Raw genomic sequence first — 21,248 nt, forward strand, 5'->3', positions numbered from 1 at the left:
TCATTGCTGTGCCGTGGTTTTTGATTGGCTATTTGGAGGGTCACGTGGGAGGAAAAGAAAAAGCTCCCGGATGGTGGGAGATATAAAGGGATGACTTCCACGTGTCGAGGCATTTTTCATTCTTCTGTTTCGTGGATCGGGGATCTGGAGCGGTGAAGATACGAGAGAAAGGATTCGAAGCAGAGCAGCCGATCAGGAAGAAAAAAAAAAGGACAAGAACCAGCGAGAAGAATCTCATTTCGTAACTACGTGTCCCACGAAATACGGCGACGGTATCTACCATCTTGTAAATGTTTGTATAGTTTTTTTAAGGTTTAATCGCGTATTAGTTTTAGTCTCGCGATTAATTACTGTTGTAATCCTAGTGTTATTGTCATCCTTAATTTTGTTAAGAACGCTGTTTGCCTGTTTAAATCAGGCGATCATTTCCCCCTTTTTGTGTGTGTAATTAATAAACCTTTGTTTGTTTATCTATACGCTTCTACCGACTATTCATTTCCACTTCCTTTCATACCCGCAAACCACGTGCTTGCGGAGACTACATTGGCGTCCGCGACAGGATAGTGAATAGTCGGTTTAGCGTACATCCCCTCATTTCATTTTCGTTCAGTCCGTCGCACATTCCAGGCCCTACTATTTGTGTAACGTATTCGTCGCTGCGCTGCACATCTTCGGGTTTGAAAATTTTTTCTTTTCCTTATGGAAAGCCATACTGTAGTATCATCCGGATTGGCAATGGAGGGGATCAGTAATGTCCCTATTGTTACCGGGTTCATGGGGATGATCCCATGCTTTACGAATTCGCCAGGCGATGTTTTGGATATATGTCGCTTCTTTCAAACGGTGGAAAACGTGGCGTCTCTCGCAGGTTGGGAGGAGCAAGTCAAAGTAACCGTGGTTCAGGCCAGGCTTAAGGGTGAACCGCTGTCGGTGTTTTTTGACCTAAGGGACCAAGGCATCACGAGTTACGACGAAATAAAGAGGGGTCTCATTAAATGCTTCGATCGGAGGGACAAAGAACAAGATCCTTTCAGTCAAGTCCTAAAAATAGCCCAAAAGAGAGGAGAGAAAGTCTGTGAGTACGGAATCCGCATAAGGTCTTTGTTCTCGCGCGCCGTGGCTCATAACAGCAACTTGGCCACGCTCCGGGATAACGCTGTGAAAGAGTGTTTTTTGAGAGGTTTGGCCACTGACATCCGGAGGCAGGTAATGCAAAAACATCCGGACACCTTGGACCAAGCGATATGTAGGGCAGAGGAAGAGGAGGAGATTGAGGCGGCTTGCGGAAAAGGGAAAATAATGAGCGAGGTGTGCACGAATTCAGAACATAAGGTTTCGTCCTCTGAGAAAGAGGATGGCGTGAACAGCCGTATTGCAGAGCTCGAGGGTCAAATACGGGCATTGACGGAGTCGGTCGCATCGTTAACAGAATGTATGAAGGGAAATGGGAATCCCGATAGAAAGTGGAGCAATGAGAGAAGATGCTATGCTTGCGGGGAGAAGGGGCACCTGGCTAGACAGTGCAATAAGCGTAGGCATTTAAACTAATGGAGGGCCATTTGGGAGGTCAGACAGATGGCCAGAGCGTGAGATTGGAACTGACCACGAGGATCCAATTATCCAGACGCGGGTTACCGACAATCGAAGGTCTAATATTAGGTACCATGGTTACTTGCCTAGTCGACACGGGCGCGGAAAGGACCGTTATTAGAGACGAGCTAGCTGAAAATATAAGAAAACAGAATAGAAACTGGGTTGTGTTTAATGATTCCTGTATAAGCGGAATGTCAGGTGCTCTCCTGAGAAGTGATGAGGCTGTAATTATCGATTGTAGATTCGAGAACGGGTGTAGGGTATGTGTTAAGGCTCCTAGTTTGAGTTTTCCAAAGGGGACGGACTATGACTTAATTTTCGGCATGGATGTTATTTGCCAACACCCAGAGCTGCTGACTGGCATCAGAGTAGTTGTGAATAGTACGAACCTGAGGGGAAGTGGGGATTTCTCCATTAATATAAACACTGAGCTAGGTGATAAGACGGAGTTATGGAAGTTGGATCACCTTGAGGAGAAGGTTAAGGAAAGGGTGATTGATGTGTTAAAAAGGTATCCAAACGCTGTGGCTAACGAAGTTTCAGAGTTATCGGGGACCAAAGATCACGTGCACTCCCTTGAATTGACGTCTGAGTGTCCGATAAAAGTTAAGCAATACCGTATCCCATACAGCTACTTGCCTGCCCTCAAAAGACAAATTAATGATCTCCTGAAGGCGGGAATTTGCGAGGAGAGCACGTCAGAGTGGAACTCCCCGATACACGTCGTTCCGAAGGACTCTGGCGAGCTCCGCGTCACTCTGGATCTGAGGAAGGTAAACGAAATAACGAAAACGCAGGTTTTTCCGATGGCTAGGATCGATGACATATTGTCTCAGCTTAATGGGAATAAATATTTTTCGGTTCTAGACCTTAAGGCGGGTTATTTTCAGATCCCCTTGGATCCCAGGGTAAGGCATGTTTTCGCGTTCTCCACACCTTGGGGCAAATACCAACTTTGCCGGATGCCTCAAGGGGGTAAGAACAGTGGGAGATTTTTTCAATATGTCATGACGAAAATCTTGGCTAAGTTCGTAGGGAACTCTTGCTTCGTCTTTCAAGACGACATCGTTTTGTTTTCCCAAACATTAGAGGACCACCTTGATTTGTTCGATCGCGTCATCAGCACCCTGAATAGCGAAGGCCTTAAACTTAACCCAAAAAAATGCCAGATATTAGCGGAAGAAGTTAGTTATCTAGGGCACATAATTAGTAGGGAGGGAGTACGTCCGGACCCGAGTAACATCGAATCCATAAGAATGGTGAGGGCGCCCCAGAGCGTGAAAGGTGTCCGCAGTTTCCTTGGCGCGGTAGGGTTTTTTCGAAATTTTATACCGTCCTTTGCTGACCTGGCCGCACCGCTTACCGAGTTAACAAAGAAGGGAAAAAAATTTGTGTGGGGTCTGGAGTGCCAGCAAGGGTTCGAAAAGTTGAAGGAAGCCATCGCCACACCGCCATTATTAGCACACCCTAATTTTAATGAACCCTTTTTCTTACACACCGATGCTTCTAAGATAGCGGCTGCTGCAGTGCTAGAGCAACGCAGAGAAGGGGGCTTAGTACCGATCGGCTACTTCAGTAAGAGGTTTCAGGGGGCTGAACTTAATTACTCGACCATAGAAAAGGAGTGTTTGGCCATAATCATGGCCCTGAGGCATTTTAAGTTTTTAATCTTGGGGCAAAGGACAATAATTCTCTCCGATCACAAGCCGTTGGTCTTTCTTAGTAACATCAAAAACGGAAGCAATCGCTTAATCAGATGGGTGATGGAGCTCATGGATTATGACATCGAGGTGCAGCACGTTAAGGGCGTGAATAATAATGTGGCGGACTTTTTGTCAAGGAACGTTAATGGGGTATATCACGTTGAGGTAGGGGCCACGAAATTTGTTATCCCTGATAGGTACGATATACGTTTGTCGCAAGACAGAGACGAATTTTTTGGACCTATTAAACGGGATTTAATGAGAACTCCTGATGGTAACGGCATAAGGAGTAAGATGCCACAGTATATAGTAGTGGACGAATGCCTATATAGGCAAAGTTATTTCAGGGCGCGCGATCAGTATCACAACCAGGTCTGCGTGGGGGAAGACATTTCCAAGGAGTTAATCAAGGCTATTCATAATAATAATCTGTCGGGGCATTGGGGAGTACGGAAGACGATGATGAGCATCGAAAAGCATTATTATGTCAGAAACCTAAAGGATAAAGTAGAGGAAGTGGTTAGGACCTGTGAAAAGTGTCAGAGGCACAATATTCATAAGGGAAAGGCCCCATTTCAGGAGAATGAGGTGGCTAATGCCCCTTTTCAGAAGATCGCCGTCGACATCATAGGTCCCCTTAATACGACGAGTCAAGGGAATAGCTTTATCCTTGTGATGATCGATATTTTCACGAGATTTGTAGAGATTCACCCCTTAAGAGATCAAACTGCGTGGTCGGTTAGCAATGCTATCTTTAACTCAATAATCTGTCGTTATGGTGCACCCGAAACTATTATCTCGGATAGGGGGACGAATTTTCTTTCGTCCCTGTTCTCCGATTGTTGTAAGTGGCTTGGGATCAAGAGAAACATTACTACAGCCTACAGACCGTGTTCAAACGGGTTATGTGAAAGAGTTAACAAGTCGCTAATAGAGATGATATCAAAGTCCTCGGAGAGAGGAGGGGCGGAATGGGATGAGATGATTTATCCGGCCTGCTTCGCTTATAATAATTCGCACCACTTGGCAATTGGCGAGTCGCCTGCATTCCTGTTATATGGAATAGATCCCCGCATTCCAAATTTCGAACAACACGTCGATGAAAGCACGACTGACGAGCGTAGGACGTTTCTCATCACAAAACTTCGTGCTCTAAGGGAGTCGGCAGGGAAACGCGCTACCAAATTTAACGAGAAAAGAAGAGAATACGGGAGTAAGGGGCGAAAATTGGAGAAGTTTTTAGTAGGACAAAAGGTCTGGGTGAGAAAGAAGGGGGGGAAGAAAAATAAATTCGCGGATAAATACAAAGGACCCTTCCGCATCATTAGAGTCGTGAACCCGACTACGTATTGCGTAGAAGGGTGTAACTTCAAAGACAGGGAGACTGTCCATGTTGACCGTATAAAGATGTGCTACGGTGAACCGGTAGAAAAAACTAGGCGTGGGGAGAGAAAAAGGGGAGGAAAAAGGCAACCTAGCGATCATGAAATAGAGGATGAAGAGGAGGGTCAAGATGGGAGATGGAACAGGAGATTGAGGAGCAGTGATGTTAGGGTAAAGGGTGTTGGTAACGACGTTCCGCAGGGGAATAGCGCTGACGAAGGCATAAGCAAGCGACCGTACAACCTAAGGCATCGTGAGATTGACTTCCGTAGGCTACACTACGGTAGTTAATCGTCTCCGAGGGGAGATATGTAGCGCTTCGCCGCTATTAATTATATGTATATATTTATGTATTTTTTTTTTGTTCGATTGTTCTATTTATATGTTTGTTTTTTCGTTTATGTCGCGTCGCGTATATGTTGTTGTATCGGGTTTTAGATGTAACGCACGGCCATTTTGTTGTGTACCGTACCGTCTGTTGTCGTCATTGCTGTGCCGTGGTTTTTGATTGGCTATTTGGAGGGTCACGTGGGAGGAAAAGAAAAAGCTCCCGGATGGTGGGAGATATAAAGGGATGACTTCCACGTGTCGAGGCATTTTTCATTCTTCTGTTTCGTGGATCGGGGATCTGGAGCGGTGAAGATACGAGAGAAAGGATTCGAAGCAGAGCAGCCGATCAGGAAGAAAAAAAAAAGGACAAGAACCAGCGAGAAGAATCTCATTTCGTAACTACGTGTCCCACGAAATACGGCGACGGTATCTACCATCTTGTAAATGTTTGTATAGTTTTTTAAGGTTTAATCGCGTATTAGTTTTATTCTCGCGATTAATTACTGTTGTAATCCTAGTGTTATTGTCATCCTTAATTTTGTTAAGAACGCTGTTTGCCTGTTTAAATCAGGCGATCATTTCCCCCTTTTTGTGTGTGTAATTAATAAACCTTTGTTTGTTTATCTATACGCTTCTACCGACTATTCATTTCCACTTCCTTTCATACCCGCAAACCACGTGCTTGCGGAGACTACACGGGCTTGGCACTTAAGGGGAAATAGCAGCCGGAAAAGTTACGCAAGTCGTTGCTAGAGTTTTTATATTTAATTATATTTAATAAAATATAATGTAATAGTTATTATAATTTATTAATAAAAATTCTTCACATTTTATAAGATAGATTAAATAAATGATTTTTATTCAATTCATATATTTTTACTAATTCAAATATTCTGTACCTGGTATTTCGCGGTGAATTATTTGGCAAGAACTTTGTTCCAATTATATTTTATTTTTCAAATTAAGATTTATATTTCTCTCTCTCTTTTTAAATTATTAGGTACTGTATCTACATACTCCATGTAGTTTCTGTAGTCTTGTACTGTACATAGTATTTTATTTGTATTAATAACGGCAGAAACACATTATACAGTGTTAATGCCAATCTCTCATATAATTTCTGAAAAAAAACATAAATATCGATATAATTTCATCACCTAACTTTATTACATTATTTATAGTTACGTGTTATTCATAATTAAAAAGCACATGTGTTCGGGCTTATATCTTAAATTATTTCAATTTTAGCCCATTTTTGTTACTGTTAACATTATCAACAAATTCAGCGATGCTTTTGTTATTAAATTAAAAATAAAAGAAAAACCCTTACTACAACTGCATTTTTGGACATAAATATAGAATTTAAAAACGGAAAGATACACTCAAGTGTGTAAATCAAGCCAACACACAGCTCACAGTACATCCCTTCCAATTCAAACGAACCTTATCAATACAAACTAGCGGCATTCCGGGCACTCATTAGAAAAGCTTTTTTATATTGCGGTAATTTATGTAATAGACAAAATGAAAGAGTTGGACAGAATTAGACAGATAATCACAACACTAAGATATGGAACTAGCACGATAGGTTTGATTAGAAAGTTAGAAGATGACAAACCTAAGACAAAAAACAGCAAACCTAGTGGAATCAAGAAATCCACTTTTAACAGAGACAAAACTAACATTATGAACGAAATCGCAGAACGTTAAAAATCTAATATGTTGTAAAAAGAGTCCCAACTATGTATCGAATTTTAAGAAACGATAAAAATAGAGTAGAAACAGAAGAAATGACAGGTGTGTACAGGGTACCATATGAAAACATGCAGTTGGAAATAGACAAAAATTACATTGGTGTCACAACAAGAAACTTGAAAATTAGACTTAAAGAACATCAATATAATGTAAGAAAGGAATCCAATAACACGGTACTCTCCAGGATGGCGCAGACTGAGGACTCGGTGATAACATAGGAAGAGGGAAACATCATTAAGTCTGTACACTTCCCAACATTATCATAGAACGCTGAAAAACTTTAAATATACAAAAGCAGGTTGAAAGCGCATTAATACAAGAAATGCGGACAGCTTGGCAACGGCATGAAAATACATTGTACAAAATAAGTTTTTTTAGAAGATTATAATTACCTCATTTCTACTATATATTTTTGTATATTTTTGAGTTATTTATTTACATTTTACTGTTATTCATTATTTATATTAATTTTTAGTTATTTTTGCTTTATATTCAAATATTTAAACGTTGTTATTCTTTTATCATATTCTATTTTGGAACGATATTTAACGGTAAAGATGTTCTAAGAAAAATGTAGCCTGAGGATAGCCTATTAGAATAGGTTGAAAACGTTTGCCAAATAAAAGCGGCTTCCAGTAGTCAAAAAGGTGTTTATAGATTTATTTTGAATTGTTCTGTTGAGGTTGATTTAGATTAAGATGTCTTTGTAACAGAGATGAAGAACTTGAAAAATATTTCACTTGAAAGCTTGTATTTATATTTATTTATTATTTTTTTGCTATTTTCGCCCTGTGGGCACTCAGGGACCTCTTATAGCAAGCCCACTATGGGTTCGGCCAGGCCCAGAATGGGGCGGCCGTATGGTGAGGGATAGGGACCGAGATATGAAAGTTTATATAAATGAAACATTTTGTTGTTTCATTCGTCACAAGAAATATCGCGAAAACATCTTTCAAAAACATATTATAATTTAATATAGAAAAAATTAACATTTTTATAATTTCAAATTGCACAGTTGTACGTATTGTAAGCAATATAAGTGAAATAATCTAAACCATCTCGAGTGAGAATTTTATTAAATTTTATAGTAAATTATAAATAAAAGTGAATTATTTACCTAACTAAAGTCGAAAAGGTCGAACTTGGTGCAAAATATACTTTATAACTTTGGAAAACATTTCTTTAAGAAAAGCGCATCCAATATTCATTTTTTCGAATAGCATTGTTAACGCAACAATAGAATTCAATTGTTAAAATTGTATTGTGTCGTAGTATGATGACGTCAAAAAGCAAATATAACGTGGTGTAAATAGAAGATCTACGTATATATTTTTAAGTGTAAAACAACAGTTTAATATTCCCTAATATTAAAATAATATAAGTACCTAGATTTGTTCCAAATAAAGTGGAGTTTTTAAAAATAAAATAAATCCATAATGCTGGAATAGGCTAGTTCTTTCTGTATTTTATTATAGTCCAGTTCAAAATTATTGGGGTCGGATGGCCGAGCGGTTATGGTGGCAGCCTACCGCTCTGGGAAATCCGGAAGGGTCGATAAATCCCCAGGAATTTTTCGGGGGTTGATCCGTCCGGATATGTCGGGCCCGTCCCTCACCACCCGGCCGCCCCATTGTGGGCCTGGCCGAACCCATAAAGAGCTTGCTAAAAGAGGCCCTCTTAGTGCCCACAGGGAGAAAAGAGTTTAAAAAAACTTCAAGATTAATATCCATATTATACAGAGTAAAAAAACTTTTTAATTAACAAAAATTAATTAATACAATTCATTTTTACATTAAAATTATTAAACGAAACAAATATTCCAATTAAAAACATTAAAACGTAAGAAATTTTTAATAATTGTTGGGCGAAAATTTGGAAATAAATTAAATACAAAAATTATCAATTTGGCAGTCTGGTTGGCAACACTTATTAAACAATTTGAAAATAAACCTTAGTAAAAATTCACGTGTTTTCCATGTGGTTCGTATGTAATTGGAGTCACTGGAAACAATGGAAAATTTTAATGTTACAACATTATTTACCTCTCTTTGTACGCACATCGATGTAAATAAATTATCTATAGAGATTCGGCGAAATATACAACGTTTACTATCAAAACAAGTAAGTTTATTATAAGTTACAAGTGATGCAATACAGATGTATTTCGTATTATGCATGCAATCATCAAGAATAATTAATAAGTATACATACAATCAGTAATGAAAAACTAATTGATTTTATGATATTTTTATCAATACACAATATTAGGAATGACATAAATGAATCTGCTGATAATTGATCACTTAATAACCAATTCAGTAAATTTTTTCCTCTCTCACCATAAAAGAGAAAAAAAAGCAATACCATGATATAAAACTATTATGTCATTTAATTACTAATCAAGATTTACATTTATATATTATTAATATAAGTAATTATTATATAAAAAAATAAAAGATCAGAATATAAATTTATGAACAATGCACATTGATATACCGTATTTTCTGGCGTGTAAGACGACCCCCAACTTTTACAGTTAAAATATAGAGTTTGGGATATACTCGCCCTATTAGACAACACTCGGCGTATAAGACGACCCCCGACTTTTGAGAAGATTTTCCTGGGTTAAAAAGTCGTCTTATGCGCCAGAAAATATGGTATTTGGATTGTTTCTAGTTAATAGTAGTAATTTAAACAGATGAATATTGATTGTTCCACAAATTTATAGTTATTCAATTTAATAAATAGAATTTTATAAAAGTTGATATAATGGGGGGGCGCTCCGTTCGTCATGGCGACTGGTGAGATTTTGATTGCACCTTGTTTCGTAGGAAAATATTTTACCCATTTTACTTTTTCTGTTTATGTCTCAACAATGTTTAGTTTAAAATTGACTCAATTGCTACTACTAATGTCCGGTATCGAGCCTAACCCAGGTCCTCTTCAAAAAACTCCAACAAAAAGAGGTAGACCACCAGCAAACTGAACTATGCAATCTTCTTTTAATATAAAATCAACTGAAAGGGAAAGCAACTTGATTACCGAGTATACTCAACCACGAAGAGTGGAATCGACTGCTCCGGTAAGTGAAAACTCTGCTTTGAATCCTTCATGTGCAACTTTAAATATGGAACTATCGGACACTACAACTGCACTTCCTTGGACGAAGCTAGTCGATTTGATTACTTCTAGTAATGAAAAAATAGAAAATCAATTTTCTTTAATCTGTAAAGAAATTATTACTATTCATAATGAAATTAGTGACTTTACTAGTCAACTTCAGACTATTAGAGATAGAAATGATAATCTTGAATCTGAAATTACAAAATTAAGAAAAGAGAATGAGTTTCTCCAGTTTAAGATTGATGCACTACATAATAAATTAAATAATAATAATTTAATAATATATGATTATTCGAAAACATTTGCTGACGGGAATGAAGAGGACATATTGAATTTCTTGAATCATTCGCTAAATATTCCATGCAAAATGGAAGAAGAAATTAAATCAATTCACAATATTCCTAACTCAAAAATTAATATCTTATGCTTGACTTTAAAATTTAATCAATTGCGAAATCAAATTATGATCACCTTCAATAAACGAAAACAAAATAAATCATTGGGACCATGGCAAAATTTAAACATGTCTGTAGATTTGGTTGTTAATTCTCGTAAGAGAAGAAAAGCTTTATTACCTTACTACATTGATTTAAAAAAAGGAAATACACAGGTTAAATTACGAGATGATTTTCTCCTAATCAAATAGAAAAAAGTAACTTATAGTTTTTCAATAAATCAACTGGTACATGCAGAGAATTTTTTTAGACTATATGACTTGAATAATTCCGATAATCATCAATCTTCAATAATACTTAATAATGAAACTGATTATAATAAAAATCAAGAAAAACTTACCTAAACATAATAAATTGAAACTGTAATGGCTTATTGAAAAAAATTGATAGTATTGGATTTAAATATTTATTACATAATACTGATATAATGGGACTAACAGAAACCTGGTTGACTTCGTCACATGAAGGATTAAAAAATAAATACATTGAATATACTGATATATCAACCATGGCACATAAACCAGTTGGCCCTGGTCGTCCGTACGGCGGTTTAAGCTTACTCATTAAGAAAAATATAGGGGTAATAAAAAATATACAGAAATTTGATAACTATAGCAGTCTCAATCCATATTACCAATCCAGACTTACATTTTTTGGTAAACAGATTGATAGCCATTATACTAGTTTATATCCCTCCAGATCAGCTTCAGATTTTAAATGACGTCTTTAAATTCATTGAACAATGGAAAATCATTACTCCTTATGTTATAATTATAGGCGATTTAAATGCGAGAATTGCAGAAAAAATGGATATGGAATATAAGGGACCCAATTTATTAATCCAAAACACTCGTAAATCAAAAGATAAAAAATATAACAAAACAGGACTTCAACTACTAGAATATATGGATCAATTACAACTTTATATACTGAATGGCAGAATTAAAAATGATTATCTGTCTGAATTTACTTGTCTAACTAACACTGGCTGTTCAACAATAGATTTAATGATATGTTCAGAATTAATTACAGATTTATGTACACAGATTCAAGTATTAAATTATTGACCTCTCTGACCATTTTCCCATAAGAATGTCCATTCAAATTTCAAAAAGTCAACTATATAAGATTGAACCAATATCATATCAAATAATCAACTATAACTATCAACATTACCAACTTTCAATTAGTAACAGAATTAAATATTTATTGAACCATGCTTCAACAGAGGGAATAGAAAAATATTTACAACTAGCAGACCCGGCCACGCATTGCTGTGGCTCAAAATGTATCTATTATAAATGTATAACGCCTCCCCTGTGGGGGGAATTTCAAAAAATCCCTTCATAGTGTACATTCTCTTGACGTACCCTATTAAAACGCAATCAAACACGCATCTAAAATAGTATAATAAAAGTCGAGTTCTTCACAGTGAGCCTTAATCCTGTCCCTCTTCCCCGCTGGGGAATATCGAAAAATCCCTTTTTAGTGTATATTCTGTTGACGTAACCTATTAAAACGCAATTAAAAACGCAAAAAACCGCATCTAAAATAGTATAATAGAAGCCAAGTTTTTCACGGTAAGCCTTAATCCTGTCCCTCTCCCCCGCAAGGGAATATCGAAAAATCCCTTTTTAGTGTATATTCTGTTGACGTAACCTATTAAAACGCAATTAAAAACGCAAAAAACCGCATGCAAAATAGTATAAATAGAAGCAGAGTTCTTCACAGTAAGCCTTAATCTTGTCCCTTTCCCCACTGAGGAATATCGAAAAATCCCTTTTTAGTGTATATTCTGTTGACGTAACCTATTAAAATGCAATTAAAAACGCAAAAAAACCGTATGCAAAATAGTATAAATAGAAGCCGAGTTCTTCACAGTAAGCCTTAATCTTGTCTCTTTCCCCGCTGAGGAATATCGAAAAATCCCTTTTTAGTGTATATTCTGTTGACGTAACCTATTAAAACGCAATTAAAAACGCAAAAAACCGCATGCAAAATAGTATAATAAAAGTCGGAGTTCTCACAGTAAGCCTTAATCCTGTCCCTCTCCGTCGCAAGGAAATATCGAAAAATCCCTTTTTAGTGTATATTCTGTTGATGTAACCTATTAAAATGCAATCAAAAACGCATGTAAAATAATATAATAGAAGCCGAGTTCTTCACGGTAAGCCTTAATCTCGTCCATCTCCCCCAGTAGGGGGAATTTAGACGTGTATATTATATACAAACACTTGCGTATTCGAATGCAACGTTGTGTCAAAATTCAAAAGGAATCGGTAGGAACAAACAAACGTTATATTTTATTTATATAGATAGATAGAAAATGATCTGCTTTAGTCCATTCTAACAGAAAAGCATAATGCCTCACAGAAAAGCCAACTTAGGTTGTCAGAAGTTAGCGCCATCTGTTGGACATGAAAGCCTTAATCCATATATAAATATATTTTTGAAAGGGGGGAAATAGTGGTCTTCACATATGCCACAAACCTTCGCGGGAGTGTATTAAACAACTTCCCAAAGTTTCATGGCAATCGGATAAATAGTGTGGTAATGCATGAAGGACAGACACACAGACAGACATACATTCGTTTTTATATATATAGATTTGAACTAGTATTAAAAGAATTTATACAAATACGTAATTCAAAATATAATATATCACATAAATTTAAGAAGCCATGGTATGATATAGATTGTTACAAGCTTAAAACTCAGAAGAACAAAGCTTTAAAACAATTTAGAATAAATTATTCTGATGAATCTTTTAATCGTTATAAACAACTTAAAACATCATATTTCAATCTTCTAAAAGTAAAAAAATCAAACTATTTTAAAAACCTACAACAATGTATCCTAGCAGACAAGAATAATCTACTTTTCTGGTCAACACTTCAAAAATTGCGAAAAACTCGTCCAGAATGTCAACCAGATATAGACTTTTCAACATGGTCTCAATATTTCAATAGATTTCCGATTAATGAAAATATATCAAACAACTACCAAAGAACCCTAACGAATGAATTTTTTGATCCACCCATTACCTATGAGGAACTGGAATACTCCATTGGAAAATTAAAACTAAAATCATCGCCAGGACCAGATTTAATTACTAATAAATTCATCAAACTCTTACTGCCGTCAGGAAAGCAACTATTACTTGAACTTTTTAATTATTTTTACGATTCCTCAACTTACCCGTCATCATGGAATTCCACCAATCTACTTATGATCTACAAAAAAAAAAGAAATAGAATAGCACCAGAGAATTATCGACCCATTGCACTTTTATCAACTATAAGAAAATGTTTCACATCCATATTAGCAACACGTATTCAAAAATGGACTATAAACCAAAATCTAAATTTGAAATTTCAATTTGCTTTCATCAAATCTAAAGGAACCGAATCGGCTATATTCTTGTTAACTTCTCTAATTCAAATATACTTAAGGAAAAAACGAAGGAAAATTTTTGTTGCATTCATCGATATTACTAAGGCCTTTGATTCTATACACGTACCGTCTTTGGCTAAAAAACTAAAAATACTGGGTAATAAATTTGCAATTACTATTATGAATCTTTTTTCCTCATATAAAATCAATATTATTTACGGAAATCAGCGGTATCCTGAAATTACTATAAATTGAGGAATTCTACAAGGTGAGCCTCTGTCTCCTTATCTGTTTAATTTTTATATTAACGATATCGATAAGCTATTTTTAAATGATTCAGAAGGCATTTATATATACGGAAGAACATTTCATTACAATCTACACGCAGACGACCTGGTTCTATTGGCCCCAACCAAAGTTACTTTACAACATAAACTTAATAAAATCAATGACTATCTGAATTCCATATCCTTGTCAATTAACATTGCTAAATCAAAAATAATTATTTTCAGAAACAATATCAAACTTACAAATCTAGAGAAATCATTTTATATAAATGATCAACCTTTAGAACTGGTCAACAATATAAAATACTTGGGTACGATTTTCAACTGGAACGGTAAATTTCAGACTCGCTTGAAATATCTCAATATAAAAATCAATCAACTAATTAATAATACTCTCTATTTAAATGCTAGTTTAAAAATTATGAATTTAAAACTTCATATGAGACTGTTTAACTCAATAATAATGCCAGCTATTTTATATGCCAGTCCAATTTGGGCCATAGATATATTCTATGACTTGGAAAAATTTCACATCATATTTTTACGTAAACTATTTAAACTCTAACGTACTGTCCCAGGATATGCAATACGTGCAGAAACTAACAGATGTCAACTTTTCCCCTTCTATATGAAAAGACTAATCAAATTCTATTACCAATTATTGAACACAACAGATGATAATATTAAATTTTTACTTCATATTATGAATACTCAAATGAATAACGACAATATCAACAAAATGACATGGAACTATAAGTTTAATAAAGTTTTACAGTCATTTGGAGTATCTATATCCCTATTTGACAACTATACTGACAATTGGAAATATGCCTATACTATGATGATAGACTCAGCAATCTCTCATTTGATGATTGGTGATCAAAACGCAATACTTAATTCAACATACCACCCTTGGTATTTACATATTCTAAGCCTACCTGCTCAATCAAACATTATCACAATGGATACAACTTTAAATATTAAACGTTTATTACTTCAACTGAGACTCAACCATCACTCCTTAATTGTAAACAATTCATATATTGACTTTTCAAGATCATGTTATTGGTGTAACTCTAATTCTTTTTCTGCACTTCACCTTCTCAGAGATTGTTCTGCTTTGAAAAATTATCATCAAAAATTCCAAACATCAGTCCTATTTTCTACAAATAATGAACTAAATTATAGATCCACACTGGGCAATTTAACAAAAATGAATATGTACAAAATTGTTAATTTCTTTACTCATATTATTAACGAATTGAATGTCCATTGTACGAAATGATTATATGTTTATATTGTCTATTTGTCAATATTCATGCAACTAACTTAATGTTTGTACTTTATGTTTTTTTTCTTGTACATTAACTAATTCCCCCCTGTAACAAGGTCTCCTTACTATGAATAAAGATTATTATTATTATTATAAGAGTTGATATAACTAAACATACTTCTGCATTATTGTGAAACAACATAGAAAACATATTATAAATGTATTTTTTGCATTTGAAATTTGATTTTAAAACTACAATATATCTTTAAAATGCAATTTTATTTTCACTTATTGCATATACATTTATATGTACAACATATAACTCCACTATATGTAATAATGTATATATTATTTTTTTATACCTTAAAGACAATTCCAAACTAAATTGTTGCACACACCTTTACCTGTGCAGTGATAAATGACACAATAACATCTTAATTTCAGCTGATTATTGTGTTAAAATTATACTGTATAGAATGAAATAGCTATTTTATAAATTCAACAACCAAAATAACTAGATATATGAAAATTAAGCACAAAAAAAATCAAAAAATTTGAGCAGAAAAATATTAATAAATCACACTAGCAAACAATGATTGTTTGACATGGGAGAAAATCTTTACTAGGGTCATTTTATTAACATTTATCTGCTGGATTTTTTGGTTTTGTTTTTGGTGTTTAATTTAGCTATAATCTGCTCACCAGAGAGAAAGTTTGATATATTTTTGTACTGTAGATGCTCACTAATCTGGCAATTTCTTGCACAGAGAGTGTTTTATTACTAGCCTGCTTAGGACAATGGTTGAATTATATGACCTGTTGCCCTTTGGTACTGATTCTTTTTTATGGGCAGTAGGCAAATAATACAGTGCACTGACATACAATATTATACACAGAAATGAAGCCAGAGTATATAGGAAAACAGAATGTGTGACATGACTAACATTTCCATAAACTTGTTGAACAGTCAGTTGGAGCTCACAGTTACTTGTTGTAACTCAAGTAATTATAGTAGAGCATCGTTTATCCAAATCAATTGGGGACTGGGGTTGTTCAGATAACCGATTATGTATGAAAAAATATATTAACCTATCTGATGTTGAAATTTTTCTCCGTTACGTGTCGCTTCGTGTTGAATTTTTCTCTGTTGCGTGTTGCTTCGTGTTGAATTTTCGTCGATTTTAAGCCTAACGAAAATTTTTATAATAAAAATCGAGGCTATTGTATCGTTAAAAATTATTTCTTTATTTTGTACAAACAAAATAAATATATTGAAAAATATAAAAACAAAAAAATTATACTTTAGAAGTTAATCTATTATCAAAAATGTTCAATTCAGCATGACACAGTCCGACTGGAAAGCTTTCAGTTAACCGACGTTTCGGTTGACCGGCTTTCGGATAAATGACGCTCTACTGTATTGATAAAAAACTGTTAATTACATTTTTTTTTATAAAAATGATTTCAATAAATTCATTTGATCAAAAACTTAATCATTTACAAAAATATGTTTTTAAGTATCAACAGATGCAAGCACTATATGACTTCAATGCTACATTCATTGTGTGCAGATTCAATAACTTCTACTGATTATTTAACAGTACATATCCTCTGCAGAGTAGGTTGAAGGTAAAAAATTACTTACAAGTTAGAATAACTTTCCAATGTGATGTAGATACTTATTTAGAGATTACACACTGCAAAACATGACAAAATAAGGCATCAACCTACTTCTTTGGGATTTGGAAATGCTGAAATCAAATCTGGATGAGCAGGAATTCTTCATGGGTGAGCTGTCCTGAATATGTCAGGCCTCCCCCTTATCACCCAACTGCCCCGTTGTAGGCTTGGCTGAACTAGGATAGATATGATTAAAAAGTTCTTAGTATTTATAAAGCAGAAAGAATCAAAAATGAACAAAAAGAAACAACAAGTGAAGTGTGCAATGCCATAATGTTGTAAATGCCAAAAAACATACTTTTCAGGAGAGATAGAAAAACACTTTTTCTAGTGAATGAATTCATTTCAATTTTACAATAAAATGGTAAAAAACTCACTAGGTTACAAATTTTCAGGAATATCAAAATGATGTAAATATAAGCCATAATGTTATAGGTGCCAAGTCACATGACTTGTACTCTGGCACTTTAAACATTATGGCTTTACATAAATTCAATTTCAAAATACAGCCACTTACAGTGCCATTATTGCCACAGTATTTTTTTTTGCAGCAGAAGACATTCCATTTAGAATTTGATTCTTCAATAAAACATATTTAGAGAAAAATGGCATTTACAATGTTATGGCATTGCATGCTTCAAATATATATACTATCCACAGTATACTTACTATATCAATATATTATATTAAAAAATTAAAAACAAAGATATTAGAAAAATATAAAATAAATTTATCTTCCATAAGATATGCATGAAAATATTTATCTAAATATCACTACCAAAATTATATGAACTGTAATTCTTTTTGTAAATTATAATTAAAAATTTCATTATCTTTATTTTTATAAAGATAATAAGTCTACCAATTATGTTGACTATGAACTATGACATCTTTATTCCATAGTAAAAGATTGTAATTTAACCTCTATAAAGTTAAACAATATTACCTTTTCCAAACAATTTACTATTTTAAACTATAGAATTATATATATAGAACAATATAATTAGAACTATAGACTATATATTTTAAACTATAGAAAAATTTTAAAAATCAGCATAATTTGTAAATGCATTGGAACCTCGCTTAACGAGCGTAATTCGTTCCAGAATCTTATTCATAATGCAAAACACTCGTTAAGTGAAACAGTTTTTCACATATAAATTAATGTAAAATACGATAATGCGTTCCATGCCTAAAAATTACTCAAATATTTTATGTATAATGTTTATTCAAAGAAAATTATACAATATACATTGTTACAGAGTCTGAATCATCTTCATCTTTTCTTCTATCATGGAATGAACCAACCTGGAATGTAAATTCAACTTGCAGAAAACAAAAAAGTCACAGATAATATGTCTGATAAACATGCCAAATGATATGCCAAATTCTTGGGCTATGTAATGGCTATAATTAAATGTTAGAGGTTGCAGCCGAAGTTTTCATCTCTAAAACATGAATGTTGAATGGTGTGCCAGCTTGTAAGCCTGGAAGTTTGACAATGGTGTTTGGAACATTGAGGATGATTCCAAAGACATTCCGAATGCCATTGTCAAACTTCTGGGCTTTTACAAGATGGCAACGCTCAACGTTTATGTTTTAGGTGTGTGAACTTTGGTCACAACTTCTCTATTAGAAATTAACTATTTTGACTAGAGGTAGGCAGTTATGCTGCCATTCCCAGGAATTTTTTGGGGGGTGGTGCATCCGGATATGTCGGTCCCCATCCCTCACCACCCGGCCGCCCCATTGTGGGCCTGGCCAAACCCATAATGGGCTTGCTATAAGAGGCCCTCTTAGTGCCCACAGGCGGAAAGAGTTACAAAAAAAAAAAAAAAGTTATGCTGCCATCTCATATTAAATTTAATAATTATAAATAAATAATTTTTAATTTAGACATTTCTAAAATTTAATTTGGAATTGGTCATTAAATTTATTATGAGATGGCAGCATAACTCATAACCTCTAGTCAAATTAATTAATTTCTAATATTTAATTATAGCCTTTACATAACCCTATTATTTGACATATCGTTTGGCATGTTTATTATATAACGGGCGATGGTTGTTGATGTTTATAGGTAATATGTGTGAACACAAGTTTGGGAAAATGTTTGATCACAAGTGACACTAAGATGCTAGCGGAACAAGTGCTAAACACAAACTGTTGGAGCATGTGCACAATCCAGGACTTCCCCTCTCCTCGTCACTCATTAAGCAAGTCATTTTTTTACAATTTGTTTTGCTCGTTAAGCGAGGTTCCACTGTAAAGTACATTTAATCAGTGCAGTAAGATATCTTCAGTCAAGTGTTTATCTTTTTGAAAAATAATTCAAAACATTGTAAATTACAAATTTTATTAGTAAATAGGTTTTCAGTAAACAGGTTTATTAAAGACATAAAATAGATCATTAATTCTTTCTAATAACTGAAAAAAAGTAATAGATAGCTTCTCACCTCTATAAATCTGCCAAAAAAATAGAACCAGGCATAGAGTTCAGTACACAAGAATAATAAGAAATTTTATATCCAGTAGATTAATGAATTTTTATCTATTAACAAAACAGTTGGCGAAACTATATTGATATCTCCAAACAAATGCAAATGAGGAAAAAACTGACATGTTGATACCTAATAATGATTACAAAAAAATATGCTTTATACTCTAAGATTCAATTTATGAAGGCATCATATTGCATAATGCGTATTGATTGCATTGTGAAGTTTCAATAACAATTTTTTGTTTAGTGAAATACATTTCATCATACATAAATTCAACCACTGTAATATAAATATTGCTCCCTGTATTATTTTGACAGAACTATAAATTTACATAGTAGTGTTCTATAAAGAATTCATATAACCATTTAGTTTCCTTTTTTTTATACATAAATGGACTGTTTCCTTCCTTTCATAATTAACATATTAAACAGCTCCATTCATTCAATAGTCTAAGCCACAAATTCTCTTATTTTAATCTATAGATTTACAGTTCATATAACCACTACTCCATGCGTGGCACGGTGGAGTGATTATGTTTGCCATTTGTTGTGCCATTTATGGTAAATTTTTTATATATTTGAAAATATATAACACTCATTTTCTTTTCATTAACTTACATAATTATTTACATGTTTTTCAGATAAGATCTTCATTAGATTATCAACAGATGCTTGATATTGTATCTTCTCTACTTCTAGAGGAATCATACACTCTTCTTGTTGCTGATTATTTTAGCCCATTATTATTAGAATTATTAACTCATTGTAAAATATCAGAAAATCTACATTACAGAACATGCTTTAGTAAATACGAAATCATTGGAATTACTCTTGCAAAATTAGTTGGAAAATATTCTGTTGTTTCTGAGTAAGTATTTTAACCTCAAATGTTTTTTTATCAAACAGTAAAACAAAATAATTCCTTAAAATTCATTTACCATTAAATCCTGTTAGACTTTGTTGTAGGAGTCAAAATCAGATGATTTTAAGAATGGGAAGAATACTACTTTGAAAGTGATTACTTAAAAATTTAACTGACTCCTATAATGAAGCTAAAAATAGAATATTAATACTAAATTAATTTGGTTATAATGAATATTCACTTAAATTATGATACTGATAATATGCTTAACATATTTAATACTTACATTTATAATTAATTTCAAAAAAAGGATAAAAAAGTAAATGAAAGTAGGAATGTTGTTATTTAAAAAAAATTTAATTTTGTAATATATATTTTATTATTTGTATAAAAAGTTTTGCTGTATAAAAAGAAACTTATTTTTATATTATTATTATTATTATTATGTTGGGTTTATTTGGCTATACTTGGTTGACACTGGTTGCTGTATACTATGCTGGACCAGAGTCATGGCATAGCAATCAAAACAAGACAAAAATTAAATAAGTGTGTCAGTGTGCATCTATATTCAGAAATTTCCTAACAATATGACACGTATTCAATATGATAGTCTTCTGTAGTGTGATGTATGTATTTCTATTCAATTGTAGTGTTTCCAGGCTTTTGTGTAGTGTGTGTGGTACAACACCTATAGAGGAGAGAACAACAGGTACAATAAACACCCTATCCATCCTCCACAGATGCCTTATTTCCTGAGCAAGTTCTGTATACTTGCTAATTTTTTCAGTGAATGTATTTTGTACATTGTGAGTGTTTGGAATGGACGTCTATAATATGTGGTTTTATTGTGTTTGTCAATGAGTGTGATGTCTGGTCAGTTGTGGTAAATTGTTTTATCTGTGATTATGGCT

General features: G+C 33.9%; 1 protein-coding gene across 1 annotated transcript in view; it reads left to right on the forward strand.

Moving 5' to 3' along the window:
* Positions 1-8,689: 8,689 nt before the first annotated feature.
* Positions 8,690-21,248, forward strand: part of LOC136975022 (midasin) — a 234,672-nt gene continuing 222,113 nt past the window's right edge. The window contains exons 1-2 of the mRNA XM_067270012.1: positions 8,690-8,885; positions 20,117-20,343. Coding sequence (XP_067126113.1) covers positions 8,775-8,885; positions 20,117-20,343 — 338 coding nt within the window. The 5' untranslated portion in view covers positions 8,690-8,774. The remainder of the gene's footprint in view (positions 8,886-20,116; positions 20,344-21,248) is intronic.

This window comes from Centruroides vittatus, unplaced genomic scaffold, assembly GCF_030686945.1.
Source record: "Centruroides vittatus isolate TY-2023 unplaced genomic scaffold, ASM3068694v2 contig_361, whole genome shotgun sequence".
NCBI lineage: Eukaryota > Metazoa > Arthropoda > Arachnida > Scorpiones > Buthidae > Centruroides > Centruroides vittatus.